Below are 27,061 nucleotides of genomic sequence, written 5' to 3'. Positions count from 1 at the left end.
AAAGGGGATCTTTGAACGGGGGTTCCTGGTAGGAAGCTGTGCATCAGGGTAAAAGGGCGGTGTGTCTCTCGGAGAAACTTGTCCGGGTGTCCCGGTGGTGCAGCGTTGGGTCTCGTTGGATACCAGAGTCCCATCAACACGAGGATGTATCGACAAGGTCCCTCCAAAGACCGACACACTGCCTCCACCCCTCTGTCCTCACGATACACGTATAAGTGTCACGCATGAGGTAAATGAGTTGCTTGAAAGGAGTCGAATGGATAAGAAGCGCAAGTTGAGATCGTACAGAAGAAAGGCTTTGAATCTGCAGAATGGGATTGCGAAAGGGAGGGGCAGGGTGGGACTGTGAGGACCATGCTGGTGCGGGGTGTAATTGGGGGTGAAGTCCCTTTCTAGAGGTTTCACGTTCAACTTTGACCATCAGCTTGACCCTCTTATCTCCTCTGTCTCTCTTCTCAGACCATCAAAAGCTGGAGCGTGAAGCTCGTATCTGTCGCCTGCTTAAGCATCCCAATATCGGTAAGTCCTCTTTTCGGTCCTCTTACCTGTCGTTGTCATGTGTGGGTTTAGTAAGTTCTGGGTGACGGTCAGAGCTGTGTTGCGGTGATAAATCGGGAAAGTGATATTGTCCCTTTTTCATGAATTCTTTCACATTCTCTGGGTGTCACCAAATGCGCGTCTCTCGCAAAGAGGGCGAAAGGCGAGTGCGGTCGACTGGTTGTGCAGCTGGATTGTGGGAGGTTTGTGCACTGGCAAGCACCCCTTTCGTTTGGCAAAAAGCACCCCCAAACCCTTTTACTAGAACATTACACCATGTTGCCACATAGCGTGACCTGTTGTATCTCAATAAATGTGTGCGTGTATGTGTGTGTGTGTGTGTGTGTGTGTGTGTGTGTGCGTTTGCCCTGCCAGTGCAGATGTTCAGTGAACGGTTACGGTCAGTGTATGTGCGCACACCCGCAGACTGCTTGATGGGCGTCCGAGGAAGTGCGTGTGCGTGACCTGCTTCTCTTCTCCTCTCCTGCAGTCCGTCTCCATGACAGTATATCAGAAGAAGGTTTCCACTACCTCCTCTTTGACTTGTGAGTGTCTCAGTGCGCCAGAGATCTCCGCCTCCCTCTCCCACAGCTGTAATCCTGCACTTTTATCCCACGTTTCCTTTGCCTCTGCGAAACCCCCCGCCCCACGCGGTCCAATCCGGCACGCTCCTTTATCCGCGCCGCGTTGCCATGTATCGAGGAGCCTGTTTCCATGGCAACAGGCCCGGGTTGCCCAGTGCCGGAGAATCCTGCGGCTGGGGGCTTCCCCCCACGAAAAGCCCGGGATCTCGACTTCGAGAGGATTCCCCCCCGAACGCATGCGTTCGTACACACAACGTGCACCGCGGTACACAGTATTTTTACCCTGTGTAGATGTACATTCGTTGAGATGTATGAGCACACCGAATGCCCTAAGGCTCCTCCTGCGAGCGTGTGTGGCGCTGGTACCGCGGTATTCGTTAACCTGCACGGCCCTCTGGTTCCAGGGTCACTGGAGGGGAGCTTTTCGAAGACATAGTCGCCAGGGAGTATTACAGTGAGGCAGATGCCAGGTAAGTTCCCAAACCTCCACCCCCAGCCCCCCCAACCATCCGTATCCCTTACTGTGTCCATTTCCCTCTTTCTGCCTCTCTCCTCCTCCTTTCCCGTCCCGCTGCCCTGCTCTCGGTGTCACTTCCTGTCTCCTGCTCTGTGCTCGCACACTCACACACGACTGTCCACATGTAGTTTGGCGTGGTTTAGTGCTGCTCTTCATGGATGATGCTACAAAGTGAGGAATGAGACATTCAGACATGCCGTGGCTGGGAGGGGGCCCTCGGTGGGTGACCCTTGGACCCCCCCGGCTTTCCTGGCCCAGACGAACCCAAAGGAAACCAAAGGTGGCCTGCAACCCACCTCCCCACCCCCCCACACACAAATCCAGATTTGTTTTAACCTCCAAGGGCATCAGGGCCGCGACCCGATCCGCCTCCTTCTGTTGGACCCTCAGCAGACACCCGGCACTCCGTCCTGCCCCCTTCTTCCTACCTCGCCTCGCTGCCCCCCTTTCTGGCGCTTACTCGGTTCTTGCACATGCACTCACACACGTGGGAAAACACGGCCCGTCCAAGACAGAGAAGCGCGCCTAGCGGCGCTCGACATGTTGCGGCGCAGGATGACGTGATGATGGCTGGTCCGCCGTTGCCGTGACAACCGGCCCGGCCCCTTACGCCGCACACTTTGCTTCGACACGGGACGATGGACGCGCTGCGGTGTGTGGGTGCGTGTGAACAAGCTTGTCCTCTCGCCGGCAGTGTGTGTGTGCGCTCAGCTGTCCCGAACAGATTGCCTGCCCTGTGTGTCCAATGGATAATCAGCCATTTGGACAGAGGACCGGCAAGCGGAGGACGGTTCGAGGACTCTGCCCTTGTACCCTTGAACAAGGCTTCCACGAAAGCTCCGGAAACAAGTCCCGTTTTTGACACACGCTGTTCGTCAGGGAAACTCGCCTCGGTCGTGTCAAGTCTCTGTTATATGTAGAAGGGAGCGCCCGTGAGTGTCGAGACGCACGTGTGTATGGCTGTTTGTACGGGCGAGTGTGTGTGTGCAGACTTGTGTGCGGGCGAGTGCTCCTCCTGCGTTGGCCCAGCTTGGCTCGGTGCTCCCTGGGAGACCCGTGGAAAGTAGGCCTTCAATTAGCGGAGATAATTAACCACACACCGCGCTCCTATTCGGCTCTTTAGCTACACCCCCCCCCCCCCCACACACACACAGACACACACACACACACCTGCATTCCTATCCGCTGTATGTGTCAGTGTGGAGGACTGAAGAGAACAGTCTTTACCCAAGGACCGTCTCAGGCGCTCTGTCACACTGCTGCTGTGACCGAGTTACACCGTGTATCTGGGACGAGGTGCGGTGTGTGTGTGTGTGTGTGTGTGTGTGTGTGTGTGTGTGTGTGTGTGTGCGCGTGCAGTGCAACCGCTGCGCCGGCACTCTGGATATCCTGCATTGGGGGCAAGAGGAAGAGGTGTCGAAGGTTACCAGCTGCAGGTCATATCCATGTTTATTAGCTCAGCTGAGACACTTACCGTTAGGTACTACGGTTATGCAAATAACCCCCCGCCCCCCACGGTCAGAAGACGAACACACACAGGGTTCGCGAACGGAGCGCCACCCGCGCTGATGGGGGGGCTGTAGAGCAGCAGAGGGTCTTAACTGAGTGATCCACACTTCGCCTTCAGCTGCTTCCGCTAAAGACGGCCGCGAAGCCCGGAACTTTCCACACCCCGCTTTGACACGGGAGTTCACACACATAGTGTTTATTACAGTAGGGGCCGTTTCCAAGGACACTTCTGGGATTCGAACTTAAAACCTAACGCAGGACGGCCGGTCTCGCTTCGGCCCGAAGCTGAGCACCGGCGTCTCGTGGGGGTGTTCAGCGCAAAGAGTTTCTGACTTTTTGGTGACGAGTTCATGATTCTTACACTGTTTGTGCTGATCTGGAGCTGTAAATAAGTGGTCGCTCAGTCTGTGCTACAACAGCAACCTTCTCACGACTTTTTTACCACGTTGGGATCAATGCTATATTTACTCCTTTGACACTTTCCTCGAAAGCAACTTACAACTGTTTACATTTATTCATTTTACCCTATTTACTGTATATAGCTGGGTAATTTTACTGGAGCACTTTAGGGTAAGTACCTTGTTCAAGGGTACTGCTGCTGGAAGTGGGATTGAAACCTGCGACCTCCAGCTCTGAAGGCAGCTATTCTAACTACTACGCCCCCTGTTGGCTGGGGTGGTAGGATGGCAGTAGGGCTGTGTGTGTGTATGGTGGGCAGAGAGCTTACCTTAGTGTGCTTGAGAGTGAGTGTATGTGTGTGTGTGTGTGTGTGTGTGTGTGTGTGTGTGTGTGTGTGTTTCTCTTAATGTGCAGAAGTGGAAGGCGATGCTGGCCCTCACTCTGACCCCCTCCCGGGGGGGCGAAAGCGTTCCAAAGGCAGCCCCCATACACTTCCTACCCGTATCAGTGTCGCACTGTGCTGCCAGGGGAGGGGTATCCAAGAGCCCCCCCTCCCACTCTCTTGCACCCGCGCCGCTTTCCCTGTGCTTCCTCCTGCAGGTGTGTGGGGGGGGGTTGCTAGTTGCGTGTGTGTTGACCGTGTGTGCGTGCGTGTTTGTGCGTATGCGCATACTCAGATCATTGGGATGCGTGGCATCTCATCGCCACCCCCCCTCCCCCCCCCACGCTGCCCACGCAGTAGACGGTGTGTGGGAGGGATGCAGCAGCCCGTCTCCCTGCTCCAGCACATTAGTCATTCCTCCAGAATGCTTAACTCTTTCGAGGCACTGTGCACGCTTCCGTGCGCGCGCTCACACACACACACACACACACACACACACACACTGTGTCAAACCCACCTCCCCATCTCTCCCTTTGGAAGAGTTCTGCAGAAAACGAGCCCACCCCACCGAGCCCTCTTACACACTCACCTGCAGGGCGGCGCCACCCACACCTCTTACACACTCAGCCCCTCATGTGTTTTCACACTCTCTTGCTGTCTCTCACCCCACTCCCAACTTTCCATTTTTCTGTTTTCTTCTGCTTGGTCGCCATCATCCTCTCTCCTCCCCTAAGCCCCCCCATCTCTCCCTCTCCCCTTTTTTCTGTTTCCCTCCCCAGTCGGACCCCCCGCAGCATTCTGAGTGTGTCTTGCTCTGCTCTTCTCTGGTGTGTCTCTCATCACCCTGTTCAAACTGTTTTGTCTTCCCACCCATAACTCCACTGACCTCGACCCAAACCGCCCCCCCCGCTCTGTGTCTGACCCGGTCGCTTCGTTCTCTAACAACACTTCTCCGATTCCCCGTTAACGTTCCCTCCACCTCACTTTGTTCCTACAACCTCCCCGAAACACGCATCCCTCTTCTTCCCGCTGCCTCACCTCAATCACCTCTCCTTGCATCCCTCCCTCAATCCATCCACCCCCCCCCCCTTCCTCCCTCCACCTTTCTTCTCTTGCCTCCCTCTTTTTTCTGTTTTGTCTTCACAGTCACTGTATCCATCAGATTCTAGACAGTGTCAATCACATTCACCAACATGACATAGTTCACAGGGACCTGAAGGTCAGTATGTGTAGTGCAACAGCCTCCTGCCTGCCTGCCTGCCTGTCCGTCCGTCCGTCCGTCCGTCCGTCCACCCATCTGTGGCCCTTGCATTCTGACCTGCTCTTGCTGCACTGGCTGCTCTCTCCCCTTCCCCCCCATTCAGACACCACAATCTCTGCTGTAGCCCAGTCCCATGAGCCACGCTCGAACCCAGCCCACAGCGTCCACCCCAAGCACCATCGTGACTGTGACACTCACCATTGGTGTAATTACCACTGTAACGGCAGCGCTTACTTACATTTACTATAACTGTTAGCTGTTTATTTGCTTATTTTTTCCATTTTGTTTTGATATTATACAAGGGGTAAAACCCATACGTTGACCGATATGTCCGATTGTCCTCATGCATGACCTCATTTTACACAAAAACAATCCCAGCCATCCCAACCCTCAATAAAAAGATTGAAAAATAAATGAGTAAATTCAGTAGCAATTAACAACTTGAAAAGGCATGAATAGAAATGTACCTAGATAAATATATAGACCTGCAAGGAAGCTGGACATCCGTGTAGGCAAAAGGTAGTTCCGTGTTGTAGTGGCGAACGTCCAAATATCTCCAGGGTCTGGCAGAGCCGTGTTTTCGACATATCGAGGACAGACTTTGCCTTCCGCTGTTTGGACCCTAGAAATGCATGTATACACAAGTAGACGTTAGCGGTCAGCGTGGCTGGAGATGTGCAGCTCTCCGGTGAAGAACGCCGGGGCTTCTCTGGAAACAAAGAAGCAAAGTGTTGGGTGAAATGGCCACCTGATCCTTTCCCTCCCCTTCATCCTTGGCTCCTACGGAGAAAGAAAGGCTTTGACCGCAGTGGGATCACTTGGTGTTTCCCTCCGCATAATTGCGCACTTGGCCCAAAAGTTCGTTAATCCCTCTGCTGCGAGCGAGAGGTGGCCGCAGAAGGAGTGGGTGGACTTCTTCTCAGCCAGGCCAGCTTTAACTCTCCACTGCTTGGTTCGCACAGCCGGACTCAAAGACACTCTGAGCACAATTGGTGACGGTGAGACTCGGGGCACGCGGCCACTTATCGATTTTTCCGAATTGATCCATTCCTGACGATGGCGCGGATATCGAAATTCCAGGTGCCGAAAGCCTATTTTTCATTATTTTGAATGGCGAAGAAAAATAATGCGTCTCCAGCCCATCTGAAAATCCCATACCAATTTTCCCAAATATCACTAGAATACTGTAAATCACCTATATAACCTATCGTGCCATAACTTCAGTACAGTATAAAACATCTACTGATTTAGCTGACTTTTTCTCCAAAACAACTTACAATGTTAAGGTTACAATTATTTGCTTGTTTACACAGCTAAGTAATTTTACTGGAACAACTGAGGGTTAGTACCATGCTCAAGGGTATTATAGCCAGAGGTGGGGATGGGATCAAACCCGCAACCTTTGGGTACAAAGGCAGTAGATCTAACCACTACACTACCAGCTTTACATTTACACATTTACCGCTTCATGGTAATTCTCACTTTTCTTTTTAGTTGCTCAGTTCTATGCAGACTGAACAATAACCCAAGCAGGGATCCATTGATTACATCACATTAATTGTGAACAACTTTCTAAAACTGCGCACTGTTGCTAAGATGCATATACATACCCAAAGAACGGTATTTTCCTGCTAATTGCTCTGTTATCTCCCTAATCGTTCAATTAAATAAGATGATCGGTGACAACTGACAGACACACCTGTGGAATTTCATAAACTTCCCGTAATGCCTCACCTTCTTAAAGCGACAGTCTCACATTCCTAAAATACTCTAAGCAGACGCGTCGCCTACAGTACGTTAACGCACTTTGTGCAAAGTCTTTTGGATAAATGACGTTATACTGATGTTTTGTTCCGTGAACCAAAAACTGGGTGTGAAAAACCGACAAGCCGTTGTACCAAAATTTTGCTTAAAGAGAGTTTGTAAATCGAGGGATATCAGCTCCGGCCCTCCCTTCACCCACCCGCACCCACAAAAGCAGAGTTATCGCCCTGCCGTGTCACAGAGCTGATGAACTGTCAGAAAATGGCCTTGTGGGAGGGCGAGAGGGGCAAGATGGATCACCTCCAGCGCAGCACGAAATGCGTTAATCACTTCACATGAGGCAGTTGAGCGGAGCCAACACACACACTCTTTTTCACACGCGTAGATACACAGAGACACAGTCACTCGTCCTGGACTCACCATCTATTATATAGAGATGCTACTCGTACACACATATAGTTTCGAGTTGCTCACATTCACACGCAGATATGGATACACCCCCCGCTGCTATATTTCACTCACAGTCATGCGAGAGAATTGTCGTGACCTTTCTTGTCGCACTTGTACACGCACAGCATGCTGATACACGCTATCAGATATGAACGTGCTGTAAATATAAGTCAGAATCACACAGGAAGAGTTTCACGCCCTTATTCTGTATGTCTCTCTCACACACACACACACACACACACACACGCACACACACATGCGCACAAATTATATATTTCAACAGCACACGCCTACACAGCCTGACTCACTAGGCCCCTCTTCCCCTGGACTCCAACACACTTCTTTTCTCTCCCATTCTCTCTCTCTCACACACACACACACACACATACACATGCAAGATACACATTCAATTTCTGTCCCTCCCCACAGCCCCCCCCACCCCCACCCCCACTGGAAAAACCATATCTCTACTGCAAACGTCATCTGACTTCATTATGCAAACATCTATGTATATAGTGTCAGATTTTCAAAGATAGTTGAAAATGAGTTTATTACGAATTAAAAGACCATTACTGTTATGAAATTAAACAGTCCTGTGACCTACTGTGTATAGTGCTGCTTGAAAGTATGTGAACCCTACAAGGATGGCCATTATTTTGTATAATGTTTTAAAATAAATTGATGAATTGTAAATATTAAATCTTGAAATAAACATAAAAAATGAATAGATGACTATGATTTACACCCCTGACTCGACTTACCTACCCGCATGTTTCTACCACACGCGCGATTTCCTCTAAACAACATACGGAATTGATCGTTGCACACCTATTCTGTCACACGACAAACTCCGATTCTCATTAAATAATCATTTCGACACAAGGGGTTACCATACTTTGAAGCAGCACTGCACACTTTGTGAGCCTAATCCCAAAGTGGGCTCCGGTTTGTGGGAAGAGCTGGAGGTGGTGCTGCTGTTTGGCCTTGAGCCTGACATGAGCCTCCCTGCCTCTTTCTAAAATGTACACATGTTCTCCACGATGAATGAGAGACGCCGTATCTGAAAACGGGCTCCGATCGGCTCGAAGGGCCTTTCGCACAAATGCAGGTCCTGTGACTCGTGTGCTCATTGCACACAATCGTTAGTCTTAATGCTGCAGCAGGGTGTCAGGAAGTCACGCCCTGCATCCTTCCCCATCGAACCCTCTGCTTCCCCCGTCCTGGCGGAGGATGCAGAGTCTCACGGTGCTCCGCTTCGCCACTCGGTCACCGTACATCCATAGCTCAAGATTCAGTTCCACCTGTTGTACCTTTATACAAATATGCATATATGAGTGTTTACTGCCCAGTTGATGTCAGATAACGTCATGCTGTGTATGTCTGATCCTGACTGAATAACAGCGTCCACTGTGTTACATTTGTCATGTTCTAGAAGATGTGTCAGGAGGCTTGGCTTATAGCTGCAGGCCAGGGGTCCTTAATCGTGGTCCTGGTGGGGACATGTCCCGTAGGTGTTTGTCCCCGCCCTGTGCCGCACCGTCCGATTTGGACTCGTGCCCTCACCCCTAGAAGCGGGAGAGCGAGCGAAAAGGTAAAATCTTGCCATGATAGACATGGTGAGAATACGGGACGCACGTCCACCACGAGCACGCACAGGACTCCTGGTACACACTGTTTTACTTTTGGTCTGTTTTGCGGGGTGTTGCCTGAGAGGGAGCTTAATATGACCAGGAGGCCCCACCCCCTATCCCCCCCCCCTCCCGTCCTCAACAAGCCCCATCCCCAAACTTGCCCCCCCGCCCCTACGTCCGTACATGTCCCCGGCCTGCGCACGAGACTGTAATGCCGCTCGGACTAACACGGGCCCCCTGGTGTTTGCATGCAGTCATTGCATCCAGCAGATCCTGGAGGCGGTGCTTCACTGCCACCAAATGGGCGTGGTGCACCGGGACCTGAAGGTGAGTGGCAGGTCCCGTCCGTGACATTCGCCTCCGCCGTGTGTTTCTGTCGCCGTCTCTGGGTGCGTCTTCCTTTGTGAGAGTGTGCCAGTATGCGTGTGTGTATCCGTGTGTGTACCACACACAGTAGAACGTGGTACTTGCGGTACATCTACCAAATGCCATTTGTTGTATGTGGTTTTTTTTTTTTTTTGTTTTTGTTTTGTGCTGACTGTCATAATGGTTGATGCGATGTGTCAGCAGTCCACATCGCACTACTGGGTCAGAGTCAAGTGACATCATCTCCATACCGGGGACTTTTGCAAGGAACCCGATTCAGACAGCGGTGTCTTAAGAAGATACTTTTTGGACAAACAAGTGACCAAAGCATTAAAACTGTTCGAAGGTCCTATTTTTTGTATCCATTCACCCGTTAAAAGCTGATGTCTGCTTCGTGGAATGAGCCGGAAGGCCAAGACTGTGCAGGTCTGATTCAGAGCTGAGCCGCCCCACCCATCGTCTTGTGCCGTTGGCAAGGAGGTCGATGTTTTGCGAACGGTCAGCGATTGAGAATGCCATAACGGAACCCATCCCAGATTGAACAGCCTCGTCTCGCTGCGTTTTCGCATGAGATGCCCTTCCTCTGGTTGTGCTGGTACGCAGCACCGCCGTCCTTGGGCTTGTCCTGCACACGATTTTCACTAATATCATCTGAAGGAGTCACCGACTGTACGTGAAGCTCTTGTTCGGTTTGATATACAAGGGCCTTTTTTTAACAGGAGCGGAGCAGTTTATAATGTCCTCCGATCTGAAGGTGACCCAGTTTCGGGAGATGCCTCAGTGAGCTTGTTCTTTTCCCTCGCTCAGGGGATGCTTTGCACGGTGTCCTCAGCTCCGGCCCAGAAGGGATCCCAGTATAGAGTCTTGGTGGCCAGGATGCCTTACACACTTCCATCTCATTCCTCGCTTGTACTGTCTTGTGCGTGTGTGTGTCCTGCATGCGTGCAGATTCCTTGGAGGTCATGGACTGAGCGAGAAGCCTATGATGAGAGCTATAAATCATGAACCCCCCTCGCCCATAGGGCCTGTTTTTTCCTGGTCGGTCTTGTGTCGTCTCCGTCGTAAGAGGACAGGTACACGTGTGTCTGGATTTTATGGTGAAGCGTAGTGTTGTTCCTCCGCTATGGAGGAGTAGCAGTTGTGCAAAGAGGTGGTGTTTGGGGGGGGCAGTGGTTTGTTGAGTGAGGGGGTGAGGATTAAACACTTAAGAAAATGTGCAGTGTTCATGTTCTCGTTCCCGGTGCCAAGGAAAATTGGCGTAAAAAGAAAGAGCTCTTAGAAATAAGAGTGAGGAGCACCACCGTGGAGAAAGTTGCTTGCTGGGTAGAACGTGTGAGCTCGGCCGTCATTTCCTTGGGAGGGATTCATCGGTCTCCTTGACCTTCAGCTGGTGTCCGACCCCTTGGTTAGTGCGTCACTATGAGGGCGACACCTTAGAAGCTGCTCCACAGTGGCTCTCCCGTGTTTATTCGGGTCCGTTGTGCTCGAGGCGCTAAATTCAAGACGGCAGCATGAAACGGTGCGTTCCGACGAAATGTTGAGGTCTGTACCTCATGAGGGAATGTCTCCGAGAGAGCAAAGCTGTCCACGTTCTGAGGAGCCGGTCGTGCGGCTCATCGGCGGACCAGTCGCTGCCGGTGTTTATGCGGTGGAGATTCCTGCTGCTCGACCTGTCCTCTTCTTTCAATATACTGTTATTAACCATTTGAATTATCTGCAGCGGTTCACATCATTGCTGCTTCCTTCCGTTTGCTGGATTCATTTGGTTTTGAACTAGATGTAGACGAGATTTGCCATTTTGATGGTCGCACCTTTGTCAGTGTCTTGTCGACAGGACAAAGAAGGCAAGGTCTCCAGAGCAGTATCTGACGCGAACGTGTGGCTGTTGTCCGGCGAGCGTGCCGTGCCGCATCGTTCCCCGCTTGGCTTGGGGCGGCCCGGGAGCGCAGATCTCCACGCCACCACCGTGAAGGTGGACGCCAGGGTGCTTTTGAGCAAGGTGACCATCCTCCTGCCACACTGCAAAGTGAAGGCATGTGGTGCATTCAGTCCCCTTCTGGAAGAGGAAGAGCAGCGGGGGATGTGGGATTGATTCTGTCTCCAAACGCCCACATGCCCCCCCCCCCCCCCCCCCTCTCTCTCTCTCTCTCTCTCTCTCTCTCTTTCTCGCCCCCCTCCCTCTCTCCCCCTGTAACCCATTTCCACACGTTGCCCGAGTTCCACTGGAGCAGCATGAGCCCAACCTATTTTAGCACCACTTTTGAAGGAGATGAGATGCAGAGAGCTGCTGGTTTCTGTAAGCCCACAAGCACAGAGACTCGTCTCCTGGCGTCCAGCTCGTCCTGTAGCTTGAACTAAAACCCTGCACTGCTGTGGGATTTGTTGCTCTTTACCCTGCTGCCTAAATCGCCCACAACTGCTCTTGCTTTTATCTCCAAAAGCAAATGTCACGATTTCACATGCAAGCCACCATCCAGAATAGAAAACCAGGAGCTCCTATTGTGATGCCAGTCTTTAAAATTTATAGGTAAAACCTTGTTTGGAAAAGCATGTCATCTGTTTTCTTTACCATAGTAAAATCTCGAGGGTGAAGCACCTGCAACCCTCACAGAGCAATGGATATTTCTAGTGCCCTGTTATTAAACATTCAAACAATACCGGAGTCATAGGTTTAGAACGCACTCCTCCTCCAACTGGTGCTTCCGTTCCGCTCATTTCGGTGGCCCGACGCACAAAGTAGTCCAGGAAGCCTCGAAAGTCTTTCCATCCCGGGCTTCGCTTTTCTAACCTTTTCTTAGCCATAAAGGAGAGAGAGCGAGTGAGCGAAAGCGGGGGAGGGAGGGTGAGAAAGAGGAAATGGGATGAGGGAGGGAGGGAGAAACAGATGGCAATAACAGGAGTCACTGCAATGCAGAAGAACCAGCGGCACCAGTCGCAGCAGTGCTGGGCTCCCTTAGGAGAAGCTCTTTATAGGTGTGTGTGTGTGTGTGCGCGTGTGTGTATGCACACGTGTGCATTTGTGCACATACCCCTATACGTGCACAGACGTCCGTGGGATGTCTCGGCGTGCGTGTTGCGTCGGTGTGCGCGTGTGTGTTTGCAGACGCACGCCCCTCACCCTCAGGACTGAGTCACCTGCCTTCGCTGGGGATATAAATAAAAACTGTGCAGGATCTCCGCAGGAGGGGCGGCCGGGAGGTGGCGAGCCCCTTGCCGAGCGCGGCACAATTAGAGGGCGATTTCGACGGAGATTAATGAGGAGCCCTAATGTGGGACAGCCTGTTGGCCCGTGCCGCACCCGGGCACGCGAGCGTGTCGGGGAACAAGAGATGCGAGTCTCCGAGGCCGCAGAAACACAATCTCTGTAACTGCCAGCGCGTGTACAGTTTGTCAGCGCATATGTTCTGGTCCGAGTTGGCCCCGTGCAGTATAAATACCGCGCTGGTTCTGATGTCACAGTGGTCTCCAATGTCATAACTGAATTCTAGTTAGGAAGGGATGAGATCATGTGTGGGAATAGATGTAGAGGCGTTTAAAGATGTATTTGCAGGCCTGTGTTTTTCAAGCAGTGTGTCTGCATGTACTGTACGTGCGTCTGAGTTGGAGGCGAGTGGGTGGATATTCGATTTGCTGCAGTCCTTGTTTGTCTGCGTTTCCTGACTGAGTGCGTTTTTTTGTGTGTGTTTTCGTGGTGGAGGCGGTAACTGACTCGGCTTTTTGCCAGCAGGTCAGTGAGAATTTGAGCGCCGACCCTTCGGTCTTGTACGCGCCCCACCTACCTCCACCCTTTTCTCTCCCAGCCAGAGAACCTGCTCCTGGCCAGTAAGTGCAAGAATGCCGCCGTCAAGCTGGCCGACTTTGGGCTGGCTATCGAAGTCCAGGGAGATCAGCAGGCCTGGTTCGGTACGTGTGGATCCCCTACGACACGCACGTACACACACTTCCGTGCTGCCGGGAGTCATCGGCCTGGTGCAAAGCCACATATGTCCCTTTTGCCATGCGAGTCTGGGTTAAACTTGTGACCCAGAACATCCCCCAGAATAACTTGGATTGTTCACCATGCCACCTTTCTGGGATGGCTCCAGGGAGATGAGCTCTTAATGTTAAAATTTGCGTATCATCTCAAAGCGACTGCTGTGTTTATTAAGAATTCCACATGCATGTGAAGTCATCTTACACGCTGCTTTCCCACAATGCCATCTGTTTGTATCTCCTGGAATTTAAGTGGACTTGAGCTGGTTTTAGTGCATTGTGGTAAAAGAGTGCAAGCAAGCCTATGTACTTTGGTGGGGTTCGAACTCTACTGGAGGAAGTGAAGAAGGAAAAGGTGTAAAAGTAAAATGTATGACACATAGAAAGCTCTGCCCAAAAACACACACACACACATAGTCTGTACTGCATTGCTATGGACTTGTGATTGGTGGATGTGTGTCGCTTTGCAGGGTTTGCAGGGACTCCTGGGTATCTGTCCCCAGAGGTGCTAAGAAAGGAGGCCTATGGCAAGCCGGTGGACATCTGGGCATGTGGTGAGTCCAACAGATTGAGTTCTGCACAGCAGCCCTCATGCAAGACACAGCAATGCCAAGACGCAAAGCCGCACACGCACGCACATACACACGGAGCACAGAACCACGTTGCCGATGAGCAGCTCGACTGAGAGGCTCTATCTAACCCTATCGGACAGCACCTCGGCTTCCGGCGTACACGCCCTCCGGCGTAGGTCCTGATCGCATGCAGGGCCCGGTGCTTCTCTGTTTAAATAGCATCTATGTTTTCTTTCGTAAAAGCAGGTACCTTGTGCGCGCCGTACAGGTGAGGGGCGTTTCTCACGAGGCGCAGCAACACGTTTAAAGAGCCTCTGCTATAATAAGCACCGGTGAATTTGCCGACCTTCCAGCAACCAGCACTCGGAATCAGGCCTTGGTTTCTGTGTACCTTTTGGACCAGGTGTGATCCTGTACATCCTACTGGTGGGTTACCCGCCCTTCTGGGATGAGGACCAGCACAAGCTGTACCAGCAGATCAAGGCTGGGGCTTATGATGTGAGTGTGGAATGGGCAATGCCGCCCCCCACCTTTCCCCATACCTAATAGGTCATGTACTTGTGTTTGATGTCTTTTTTACCATACCGAGTGTATATAATAATTTCTTCCTGCTAATCTTTTTGAGGAGTGCGAGTGCAGCTAGGTGTCTGTTCACACAAATTATGATGAAGAACTGCCCAAGTTTAATGGAATCATAAACACAAATTGTTGAAATTAATGAGAGTGACAGCGCTGTTGAAGAATTGATCTTTGCCCTTCCCAAGAGCTAAGACACACCTGCAGACCGCAGGGTCTCCTCTTCACATGGGATTAGAAAAATCAGTGTGATTATGTGGTACATGTTTGGTGTTGCTTTTTTGTATTTCCCTCGTAAGACCATTGCTGGCTTTGTTGGCCAACCATTTTTACCTTACGCTCTGCTCTCCCACGCAGTTCCCCTCTCCGGAGTGGGACACCGTCACCCCCGAGGCCAAGAACCTGATCAACCAGATGCTGACCATCAACCCAGCCAAAAGGATCACAGCCCAGGAGGCCCTCAAACATCCATGGGTCTGCGTGAGTGTCTCTTCCGAGAGGAGCGGAGCCCGGGGAGGACACAGCGCCGGCATTCATGCAAATTGTTCCTCCAGCACCGAAACCCACACACACACACACACACACATACACAGCAGTGTGATGTATACTTGAAACGTATATGATGTATATTTGCATGATACATACACGCACGTTCTGTATATACACCAAATTCTATGTGTATGTATACACACACACACACACACACACACACACACGCAGAACGGTAACTATCATCTGCACTTGTGTACACATAAAAGACTGTATGATGCACACTTCCATCCTCAAAGACACGTTATAGTCGCTCACACGCAGCACTTACACGTTGCGGAGGGAAGCAGTAACCCCTGCAGCCACTGAGGTAAAACACTTTCCCGACTCAGTCAAGATTCGGAGTGTGTGACAGGGTATGGCCAGCGGCAGGAAGTCACCAAGCGCTCTGGGATCCCCCAGCTAAGACGGGTATTTATGCCAAAAAAGGACCGCATGTCCGCTGCATGACCGGAGCTCATTCACCAGTGAGCTTTAGGGCACAAACAGTCCAAAGGGTGTAAAAACAAGAGCTTAGCCTGTCTCTGCTTAGGACGGTCATAAAGTCCCTACATCATAAAAGATGAACAGTAAGGTGTGGTAACGTTCCAGCCCAGATACCTCGACACGAAGGTACACGGTGAGGGACGCTGTTCTGGCACGGGAGCCAACGGAGAAGAGGAATCTAGAAGGCCAGCTAAGCAAACAGACTTCACCACAGGGGGATTTTCCGGAGTTTTCCGCAACATTGACCCACGAGAATGAGCACAAAGACACGCAACAGTTGGACACGTAGAGTCGAGCGCGGTCCCAGACGCTGCCGCAACTGTTGCCCTGAACGCCTCTGTGTCTCGTCCCGCAGCAACGCTCGACGGTGGCCTCCATGATGCACAGACAGGAGACGGTGGAGTGTCTCAAGAAGTTCAACGCCAGGAGGAAACTCAAGGTCAGCCAGCGCCTCCTCCCACACGTGCACATTCCAGTTTTCAGAACGGTGCGGAAAAAAACGGCGAGACGCACGGGGCCCAAATGTAACACAAGCGGTAACGCGGCGTTGGCGCACGCGAGTTGAGGCGGCTCTGTGTGGGACTAGGATCAGCACAGCCGTCCCGCTCCGGATGGATTTCACCCTGCAGTATGTCTATGTACAGCGACTTCTGTGCGCTTCCATGTCACAAGCTGAACAGAAAAAGAAGAGAAAGTTAGTCGGACGTGCTTAATTCACTGCCCAGCGGTTCTATGTTTACTGTCTCGAAAATATATAGAAAGAAAATAAATAAAAACACTATACAATAAATTCAATAAATTCAACTTAAATGTAATCTGCAGGAGCAGCTGGTAGCATGGTGGATAGAACGGCTGCCTTTAGACCTAAAGGTTGCAAGTTTGAATCTCCCCTCCAGCTCTAGTACCCTTGAGCAAGGTACTTACCCTAAATTGCTCCAATAAAATTACCCAGATGGGTAAATAATTAGAAGTTGCTTTGGAGAAAAGCATCAGCTAAATGCATAGATGCAATGGAACCTGCTCTGTTACCATAAAGTTTCACTCTGCTTTTACAGTCTCTGACTCAGAAGGACATGTGCCCGTAATTCACTTTACTCATCAGGTTATTTCTTTCAACGGAGATTGGTGGTAACGCTACGATGGTGCGTTTGTTGGAGCAAATGTCAACGTTCATCTTCAAACTGGCTTTGGAACGACCTGCCGGTCCAAGTGTTTTCCGTGGCCTTTCACTCACCTTGTGCTGTAGCCGTGCAGGCTGGGCCTCGGTGCCGTGGGTGGTGGGGTCTAAACCGGCCACTGACCTAGTGCTCTCTCTTCCCACAGGGTGCCATTCTCACCACGATGCTGGTATCGCGTAACTTCTCCGGTAAGTCAGAGACACCATCCTTTAGAGGGACGGTAAGGGCCAGCAGCGTGTTAACCTGCCCGTCACATGCATGTCTCGTAATAAAAGATCTCGTTCAACCGTGAGGATCAGCGGCCGACGTGTAGAACCTGTGAGCGTGACCCCTTTGCCTTCTGGAGCTGTTGGTGGCAAAATGTTCAAAGTTGTGGCAGCAGTGTGTGTTCTGGCATTGAAAAGCGTGACCATGTGGAAACTGCACTTTCAGACCCCTACACAGCTTCTCTACACAGTCTGAGTGAATGGCCTAGGTTCTCGGTCATGGGTCTGGACTCTGTTGAACCAAAGAGTCATCCTCAGAATCATTTCACTCTGTCGAAGGCAGGATCTTTGTAGAACGTCTCATAAAATCTAGCCTTCAACAGTGTTGAAGTTTCCCACTTTATATGGTGCAGCAACATGGCGTGAAGCAATGCTGGTTTGATTCTCTCGAGGACGACTGTTCTTGTTCTCCAGGACTGGGAGAAGAAGATCCAGCTATGGAACTAGGTCAAGTGTTAACTCTGTGTTGCCTGGGATAGTGGTATCCAGGTAAAGATAGAAAATACTTATTATATGGTGAAATTATAACAGTCACTAGTGAAAAGACATGTCACACAGTGTAGGAGTTTATGTATTTGTAGTATGTGGTACATTTGTACCGCATCACTTGATTTACCGTCACTTGACCATCTACACTGTGAGCTTCTCCGTAAACGTCGTGACGATCTCGTCGTACTGATCTCGGTGAGGTGAAGCAGGCAGCGTTGCCGTCTCCAGGGTCAACGACGCACATCTCTGTATGGGTCAGAACCCGCCGTCTTACTGTTGTTTAGGGTTTGAGGTTTGCCAGCCCCACACCGGTCTCCAGGTACAGCATCCTTACTGGATCACAGCTGCCAGGTTTGTCAGGCTCCTCCCTGCGTCTTTAACTGAACCCATGGTATCTGGCGATGTTGTTCATCATGTGAGCCTCAGTAGGTTGGTCATGTTCTCTCTGTTCCGAGACACACGCGCACGCACAGACGCATCCTCTAGCAGCACCCCCCCAACACAAACACACATGGCCAGATACAGCAGGTCAGTGGGTGGCTGCGACAGCGCGTGTCCACACTTCACGAGACGAGGTGCTGACCAAAGCGTTCGTTGCCTCGGTAACCGGTGACCTGGGGTTCTCCATTTCCTGCACCTGTCACCTGACTCTATCCTGTGTGCAGGCTCCACCCACCACCCTCATTATTCCAACTGATTGCTCTCATTATGGTAATTATCTTATCAACCAGCGTGAGTCAGAGCAAGGCGAGCCGGCAGAGATGAGGGGGTGTTGACACTCTGCTTCCACACCTGCCTGGGAGTCGTGGGAACGCAACAGCCAGAGCTCGGCGCACCTCTCGATCGAGGTGTTTTATTCCAGCGAAAGCTCCGCCGAGATCATGGGACATGAGGCCAAAGGCTTCACGGAGCAAAGCGTTGAAGTGTGATGCGTTAACCGCAGCGAACGGACCGAGGTTGAGCGCCTCCTTTCTTTGGGGGGCATCGGTATCCACACTGACACACAGGCTGGATCACGACAGGAGACGTGATGCATAACAAAAAGGTGCAAAAACACCGCTGGGCAAATTGCTCGACTCTGTTGATCCGCCATGATTCCGTGGATAAGTCTTTTCTTCGTTCCAACTAACGGATGGTTCTTCTCTCTTCTCCCTTTCTCTCCCTCCCTGTACTCCTTCTGCTTTCTCTGTATCTCTCTTTCTGCCCCCATCCCTCTCTCCTGTTTTCGAATGTGGCTGTTGTTATTTTGGACACTAACAGTGGGTCGGCAGACCACCGCTCCGGCTACTGTCTCGGCCGCTGCAGCCGCCGCAGCCGCCGCCGCCGGCACGACTGCAGGGCTGGTGGAACAAGGTAGCCTGGCGCACCAGCGGGCGCCCTTTCTCTCTCCCCACCCTTCCTCTCCACCCCATCCTCCATGAAGCTTGGAGCCCCCAGCATGACGCAGGCACAGCGAGCTCACCCTCATCTCCATTTTCCTTCCAGCATCGGCGGGCCATCTCTAACTTGATTGACAGGCTGGGCTTGCTGTCGTGTTGGCCTGAGGATCCCACCACTCCCCACCCCCTCTTCCCTGTTCTCTCTGTCCTCCTTTCTGTCCTCCTATCTCTATAGAGCTTTTGGAGTTTGACACATGCCTGGTTGCTCCATTACTGACAGCCTCCTTCCTCCCATTCTCTCACAGTGTTGGCCATAAAGTCCCTGCATGGCGGATCACGTTTCCTCACCCACTCTTCCCTGTCTTTTTTGATTCCCCTGTTCTTCTCCTCCTCCACTGTCCTCCATGGACTTCTGGGAGCATTTACCTTTGAAGCAACGTCTCTATCTCACTCACCTCTCGACTCCTCTTCTGTAGCCTTCTGTCTTCTTCTCCTGGTCGGTTTTAACTGTGGGATTGCCCGCCCCACCCCTGTTGTACTGAGGATGGTATTGCCTGCCCTTCCGGTCTGCTGAATGTTGCATGAAGCACTAGCCTGGAGCATGAGCTGTACAGTGTGGAGTGGGGGATCTTCTTGGTGGGGTGGACCAGCGTCAAGGACTGATGCTTGTTCAATGTGGAAACCTGAACTCTGTTGATACTCCTTTGCCCAAGGCTAGAGGGTTAAACAACTGTGAATGGTTGTCAGTCCGACAATATTTTTGAAGGAGCGGGTTCTCAGCCTAGTGTTGAGATGGAATACACTGTTCGCAGTAGTTGGTGTCTCAGACTATAGAGTGAGTCACTTTCAGTTCATGGGTATGCCCCATCCACAAAGTTCTGAAGTTCTCCACATAGCTTATTGATCAGATGTTAATGTCTTTACGAAATTCCCAATTTCATTAGTAGATAGGCAGACACAGCAAGTCCAAAATAAATGGGTGCTGGCCCACCAAGTTCTATTTGCCTCCTGCATCTACTCAAGTTGAGCAGTAAAGCCAAATGACTAGCTATCTTCCCTGACAGTCGTAAGTAGAGCAGCAGTAGAGCAGGACAGTGCAAAGTCTGGCTTCTTGTTGGAATATGAAACCATCCCCTAGAGGATATTTGTAGTTGTTGTCAGTTCATTTTTTAGGCTGACTTGTCATGAGCAGTTTCAAACCAGAACACACTCTGCAGTTCTCTTGATGAACTAATAATCTACTAATTCATCCTAGAGTGGTTTATAATTATTTTTCGTGGAGCCCTTCTATTTTAAAGTAACCGAGTTCACAATCTTGGAGCACAATGATGACGGTGCTGTTGCACGATGATGGCTAACCGGGTCAATAAAACACTTTTGGCATAGACAGGTGTGCCAGTACTGATAGAGTGACTGATTTTACCCTTTACTCAGTCAGTGTTGATAATTAATGGGAAGTAATGTTTAGCAGATTTTGAGAAGATTGGCGGAAGAGGGGCTGTTCACCAAGAATTTGCAATCACAACACAGATTTTGGTCCATAATAGGATAACCTGACATTAGCAGAAGCTATCCCTTGTGCGGTTGCCCCAGTATCAAGTCATTTGTTTTGACCAAGGAGAATATTTGGCCATTTGTAGAATAGGATACCTCACTGCCTAGGCAGAGAAGCTCTGTTTAAATTCTTAACTTCAAAACTTTAACAGCTGTCATGTTCGGGCTTCGTCTGTGGAGTCTCTCTTTGGTGCAGGTGATCAGATGATGGAGTCAGAACCAATTAACAAATTTTTTATGGCATTTGGGTCAGTGATCAAATATTTCAGTAGTGTTCAGACCACTTAAATGTCTCAATAGTAGCTGCACCTCAACTGAGTTCACCTGCTCCAGAACCCATCATCCTCTGTGACTTTTACAACAGATATAGTCCAGTAGACGTAACTGGTAAATTAGTCATTGCTCTCTCTTATTCTGTCCTCTCTCTTCACTGTCTTCTTTTCTCTTGCTTCTGACACTGGGGCCAAGGTAAGGAGCCCTCCCCTGGGCATGATTTGCTGGGGAAAAGCCCATCCCATCTCTGTTGGGTTTTTCAGTCCTTTACATACTTGTACGTACAAACATATATACATGCATCCTGTATAGATTTACATTTCTGAAATTACTTTCTCAACTCTGGTCCTGATGACCCAGAATAGCAGTGCATTGAGCTCTGTGTCCTTAAGGTCCAGTGATTACCCTGAAAAAGAGATTTGGTCAATATTAACCAGTAAAATGAAAATTTATAAATATACAGATGCTCTTCTATTTACGATGGTTCGAAGTTACGATGGTACGATAGTGATGCGCATTCGGTAGAATCCGTACTTCGAATTTTGAATTTCGATCTGTTCCCGTGCTTGCGATATACTTGCGATATGATACTCTCTCCCGATGCTGGGCGATGGCAGCAAGCTGCAGCATCCACTGAATCACGCTCATAGTCTCTAGCGATCACTCAAACGAATGCAAACAACCACAAGTGTAAACAACGATACTGTGTTGAAAGCGTCTTTTTATTCTGTGTTTTCGCATCCCATCATGTCTACTAAATGCCCATGTGTGTCTTCTGCTTAAATTTGTCCAGCTGTAGGCTATGGTAAGTGTTCTGAGCACATTTAAAGAAGGCGAGGCTAAGCTATGATGTTTGGTAGGTGCCGTAATGTATTCTTTTTTGACTTACGATTTCTCCACTTACGATGGATTTATCGGAATGTAACCCCATTGTTAGTCAAGGAGCATCTGTATATGCTTTGATCTGAAAATGGATTGTTGTCAAGGTATTGAAAGTAGCTTAATCAAATACAGTCAGATTATCAGTGATGTCAAGATAGAGATCCTTGATACCAGGATTGAGAAATGTACCAAAGATGCCAGTGTCATTAGCTCCCATCCTCTGGTTTATAACAAATGATTTCCTCCTTGGTCTTGGTGGGACTTGATGTGTGAAGGTTTTCCAACTCTCATAAAAATTTGGATGTAAAATGCTGTATTAGTTCTGTTAGGGCAATGACTCATTCATTTGAGTCCCCAAATTACAAAGCTGGTTGAAAACATTCGTACACTGGCACCCACCACAACCAAAGCTGGAAAGTACTGAATTGAAAAAATTATTTGTACCTGGAGACTTGACTTGGATGGGATCTTTTTGTCAGACGAAAATCTGTGGTGTTCACACCAAGGGTTTAACATAATGGTTTAATGCGTATGACCAAGTTATAAGTGTAACACAGTGTTCATAAAAAGGATCTTCAAAGGCTTTGAGAGGGAAGCGTGTTGTGCCATGTTATTTGTCGGTCGCGTGTAGGATTTCTTTTTCCCCGAAACGTACTTAATTGGCACAACTCCTCCTTAAGTATGGATTTACAACAGTGGAAAACCTGCTCATTACATTTGTAACATTGCATTTCTGAAGGTGGCAGGAAGAGTTGTACTTTGTACTCTTGACAGTCGTCTGCCTGGTACCCCGTCTGCGGCTGGATCTGTGTAAAGTGGAGGTGTTTTTAGTTTTCTTGTTGTCTGTCTGAATGATTTTTCTACCTGAAGTGATTAAAAAAACTTCTCGTGTGAATGTGCGTGTCTAAACCAGTATTCAAATCTATATTTGGGCATTTAAATAGGTTTATATAAATAGGTACGTACATGTTATGCGTGTGTATGTATCCCTTAATTGAGTCCAAGCGGCTGTATCACATTTTTGTCTCATTATCGAGTGGTCCTGTTGGCCAGTGTATTTTTTTCCTTACCTTGTGAGCTACTCACTGACTGGAGGGAGGAGGAGCCCATTTCATAATACACTGAGAAGGGTTAGGTAACCCTAATCTTCTTGTACAGGCAGTCGTGTTACCGTTCAAACCTTGCAGTCCCTCACTGTGGAATTCCTAACACTGAGGTTCTAGGACACAGGAGGACATTGTTGGCTTTGCCATGTCACTACCATTATTTTCGGAGGCATTCTTGAGAACGGGAACAAAACAAGATTTTTTTCCTCACTTGAAATTTTTTTTTTAAACAAAATTGTGTTACATGTTTTGGCAGAATAGGGTCTTGGCTTTATAAAGAGAAGTTGGCGTGTCAAACGTTATAAAGGAAGAACCTCCTGTTTGAAATAATTTTTCTTCAAATCCCTTTTTTTGCAGTTTATCGCTGATTAAAGTAGACAGAAACATACATCTTCTTTGCCATGTCTTGGTTGAAAATGCGCATTTGGATCATTGGGGTGTAAAAATTCTCCTCCCACATCATGATGTTCAGCATCCGCAGGAACGACTTTGCATCTGAAGGAATATCTGAAAGAGTCAACAGTGTACGGATGCCCATTGTCACGGACGTTTGCTTTTCTCACACTTTATCTACAGAGCAGCCATTTTGTTTCAGCCGATTTATGAAAAGGTTTCTTGAAACTAATGAAATACAAATATATATAGTACTTGCCATATTTTTTATCAAAAAGAGAGTGGTGTTGACATGTTGAATGACGAACAGCGTTGTGCTTTTTCAGTAAATTCATCAAAAATAAAAAGAAACCTACGAGAACATGAAAAGATGCATCACACACAGTGAATCCAGGAAGAGACAAAGGGGTCCTTTGGATATAGGTGTCCATTTTTATTCCTGATTTTATAACACTTTTCTAAAAATCTCACGGTGTTGACACTATGGCTAAACTGGTAAATATAAACATTTCCATGGCCCTTCTATCAGTCTGTGTAGGTATTTCATTATTTCAAGAGATGTTTGTTTATTTTTTGCCTTTTTGAAAACGTGAACTCTGGTTTACGACACGGACATTTCAGGAAACCAAATAAGCTCAGTGAAATGGGATGATGAAGCATAGATGCATGCAAAATCATGTAAATACAGTATTAATATATAACATCTTATTGCATTTCTGTATTCGTTTTTCAGCCAGTATTAGCGGACTTTATCGGCAGGACATGTTTTGCCCAAATTCTCAAGAATGCCCGTGAGATACTCTACGCAGACCATTATTTTGTATTGTTCATTTCACTTAAAAAATGTCTGCAGTGCCAGGTTGCCGCTGAAAGAAAGGTGAAGTAACTTGAGATTTGTTAAGAAGTCTTGACCACACATCACCTAGAAGACACTTTGACTCTCTAAAAGCGGAGTCCTCCCAACCTTGTTGGATAGTGGTGCCACCGCAGGTTAGGGTAGGGAGCTGTTTTCTCAGGACGGGTCTAGCGATGAGCAACCCGAAGACTCACCCTTGTGAACCCTACCGCTTCCAGTTAGGTGCCCATGGAGTGTCCACCTGGCTGAAGTCTAATAATCTGAGACTGGTGACTCCTACGTACACATCACCCCGCAAATGTCTCTTCTTGTTCCTTCTCTCCTGGCAAACGGGTTTGTGATCGCGTGAGGCCCTCTTGTCGAGCCTGTGCTTTTACTTTGCTCACTGGAGCAATTCCAAATCTCCCCCGTTCTGTAAAGAAAGGCGAAGAGGGTAAGTCTTGTGTTGGCAGAAGCGGTCGACTGCGGTTGTTTCCTTACTCCTTTATTGCTGCCATCTGCATGGGTACATTAGAGTGCAAGATCAGCAGAGGTTCTTCTCTGGGTACATCAATATAAGCCAGCTTCACTGATTCAGTTTCTTTCTTCCATGTTTTTTGCAGCAGCCAAGAGTCTACTCAATAAAAAAGCAGACGTCAAGGTAAGGCAACCACACTTTAGCAGGTCTCCTCCAAATTGCCGTACTCCTGCTTCTATCCTCTCCTTTTCTACCCGCTCGCTTCTTCTCCCGTGGCTTTATGCACCCCCTTGCTTCTGCTGTCCCTGTCACTGTCTTCTCTGTATCTGTAGTGGCCAGCTCTCCCGTAGAGCAACAATTGTGCATTTGCGTTCTTTGCAGCACCTGTAAGTGGTAGATCTAGTTGACCTCATTCGCTTTGTTTGGGTATGTGTGGGTTTGCTGTGTGTATGTTTGTGTGTGTGTGTGTGTGTTTTTGGGCAGCCTGGAGACGCCAGGCCATGTCAGGGTGCAGCAGTACTACAAAACGTTTCACAGGGTCGAGTTGAGGTTGAGATGTGTTCTGCCCCGTATTAGTGCCCTAACTGCGATCCAAAGCTTTCAGTCAGTGCTGTGCCAACTGCCCCTCGGATCCACCCCCGATAAGGTTGTTAACGCTGCTGCTCGCCACTTCGCCCTCCTTGTGGTTTTCCTTGATCTTTGTCCTTTTTTCCCTGGGCCCTGCTGTGTTCAGTGCATGCACCTCAGTGCTCTGCTGCTTGCCACAGGATGAGGGCGAGAAGCTCCTTGCTACCAGTGCTCTACCAGACAAAGTGCCCAGTTCTTCCTGGAATGACTTTACTGTCCATCTTGCAACTCAACTCAAGAATAAATACTATAAGTCAGACCTTTAAAGCCAGGCACAGGTTCACTTCAGGGATTTCATGAGACGGTTCTGCGTCCAGTTAGGTATCTCACCGTGTTTACACTGTCTCCTAAGTTCAGATCCCATAGAGTCCCTGGAAATGTTGGACCCGTGCAGGATGATCATTCAGCCACACAGTTCTGAGATATGTGAGTGGAGAATTAAGCTCCCTACATGCAGGGGTTATTCTGCCAGTTGACATGGATTTGCTAAGTGTCCATGAAACAAACCCTGGAACAGGCTTCTGCAACCAGCGCCTTCACTGTGCAGTGGCCCATTGTGTCAGCACTGGACCCGTGTGTTTACGAGGATAAGTCAAGATGGACACATCCCTTCCTGCTGGCGTCTCTGCTTCCTGCTGACAGCTGGGCCTGAGTGTCACCCACGGGCCTGGCCTTCATTTGATACATACCATGTGCTGTGGCCTGCTGTCCACTTCCTTCGTGCGGCTTGCGGCGTCGCTGCTCCCCTCCTCGGCTCAATGAGAAGGACGTGATGTAGGGCAGAACCCCCCTTCGTTACTCAGCCCTTTACGCATTTCTGATTATTCATCCCCCCTTTTCCCACCCTGCTTTCTTGTTCCTTTCTTTTCCTGTATTCTTTTCCCGCATCGCTGTCCTCCACTCGATTCCGCTCTCCTGTAGCTGTCCGCCTCCGCTCCAACCCCCCTGCACTCTCCCTGCCGGTACAGGGGTGTGTGGGTGAGTGGGTGGGTGTGTGTTGACTTGGGGGGAGGTGTGGAGGGGGGTCAGCTCAGCTGGTAATGCGACTCTAGTTTTAGGAATAGCTGCCATTCTGAACCCTGGAAACTCGGAGACAGAAATAGATGCTTCCACTGAGCCTCCACAATCACCTAGCAACAGACTCCCCCTTTATCCACACACTGACATTTTAGGGATCTTCTCTTCTCATCCTCCCCAGCCTTCTTCCGCTCTTCTCGCTCCTGCAACACCTGCAGTGCAGTTTCCCACTCGCCCTCGGTCACACCCTCTCGCGCGCCGCAGTCCGGCCATTTGTTTGGCAGCAGGCCGACGCAGAACCCAAGCTGAGGATAAATGACTTTGGTATTTTTAACGTCAATGAATATGTTCTGAATGGATGTGCGCCATGCGGTGTCGGGACTAGACCACACCGAGGGTTCGATCTGAGCTTTGCCATCTGGTGGCGATAACCAGGAGCTCCGCAGCACCACGACGCACTTGAGATCGTCTCCTCTGTGTAACTTAGAGGATCATGGGTGGCTGCTGCCGAAACGCCTCCTAGAGGCCAGTGAGGGACGCACCTATTGCCGTTGCCTATTCTCGCCCGTATTATGTTGCGTGATCCCTCGTGCTTAAAGACTGTAACACTTTTGGCTGAGCGGTGCCCTGGAGGAGCAGCCCAGTAGATGTGGCGGCATTGCAGACATACACACTATAACAATAAGCCCAACAAGACCCCCGTCCACCTTGTCTCACGAAAAAAAATCAGCTTGTAAGTACATCACCGCACATCTCTCCATCCTTCAGAGGAGGGACAAATCCCGCAGCAGCTTACTCTTAAGACGCTGCTGTACTGTTATTATTATTGCTCTTTCCCAAGAGCCTTAGCCTGAGTTTACCCACTTGTAGAGCAGAGTATTTTACCAGGGCAGTTTTCAGCTGAAGAAGCACTTCAGGAGAACCCTACTCGGGACTTTGAGACCGTGTCCTTAACTACCTGCGAGCCAGCTGCTCCCACCACCCCGAGAACAAGTAGCGCAGCGTGCGGACTGGAAGGACGTTGGGTTT

The 27,061-nt window shown here is 49.7% G+C and overlaps 1 protein-coding gene across 15 annotated transcripts in view; it reads left to right on the top strand.

The window, feature by feature from the left end:
• The window catches only part of camk2b2 (calcium/calmodulin-dependent protein kinase (CaM kinase) II beta 2), a 63,756-nt gene that overhangs the window by 11,983 nt on the left and 24,712 nt on the right, over window positions 1-27,061 (top strand). For 6 of the 15 annotated variants that reach the window (XM_029252700.1, XM_029252694.1, XM_029252704.1 and 3 more), the window contains exons 3-14: window positions 460-519; window positions 1,028-1,082; window positions 1,526-1,591; window positions 9,289-9,361; window positions 13,201-13,303; window positions 13,843-13,926; window positions 14,348-14,442; window positions 14,878-15,000; window positions 15,911-15,994; window positions 16,879-16,921; window positions 18,749-18,841; window positions 24,534-24,571. In XM_029252700.1, coding sequence (XP_029108533.1) covers window positions 460-519; window positions 1,028-1,082; window positions 1,526-1,591; window positions 9,289-9,361; window positions 13,201-13,303; window positions 13,843-13,926; window positions 14,348-14,442; window positions 14,878-15,000; window positions 15,911-15,994; window positions 16,879-16,921; window positions 18,749-18,841; window positions 24,534-24,571 — 917 coding nt within the window. Of the gene's footprint in view, window positions 1-459; window positions 520-1,027; window positions 1,083-1,525; window positions 1,592-5,074; window positions 5,148-9,288; window positions 9,362-13,200; window positions 13,304-13,842; window positions 13,927-14,347; window positions 14,443-14,877; window positions 15,001-15,910; window positions 15,995-16,878; window positions 16,922-18,748; window positions 18,842-24,533; window positions 24,572-27,061 lie in introns of all 15 variants that reach the window. The other 9 variants (XM_029252703.1, XM_029252701.1, XM_029252698.1 and 6 more) reach the window with 4 other exon arrangements.

The sequence above is a fragment of the Scleropages formosus genome, chromosome 6 (assembly GCF_900964775.1).
Source record: "Scleropages formosus chromosome 6, fSclFor1.1, whole genome shotgun sequence".
Taxonomy (NCBI): Eukaryota; Metazoa; Chordata; class Actinopteri; order Osteoglossiformes; family Osteoglossidae; genus Scleropages; species Scleropages formosus.
The sequence above is the reverse complement of the archived record's forward strand: the minus strand, read 5'-3'. Positions and strand labels throughout refer to the sequence as shown.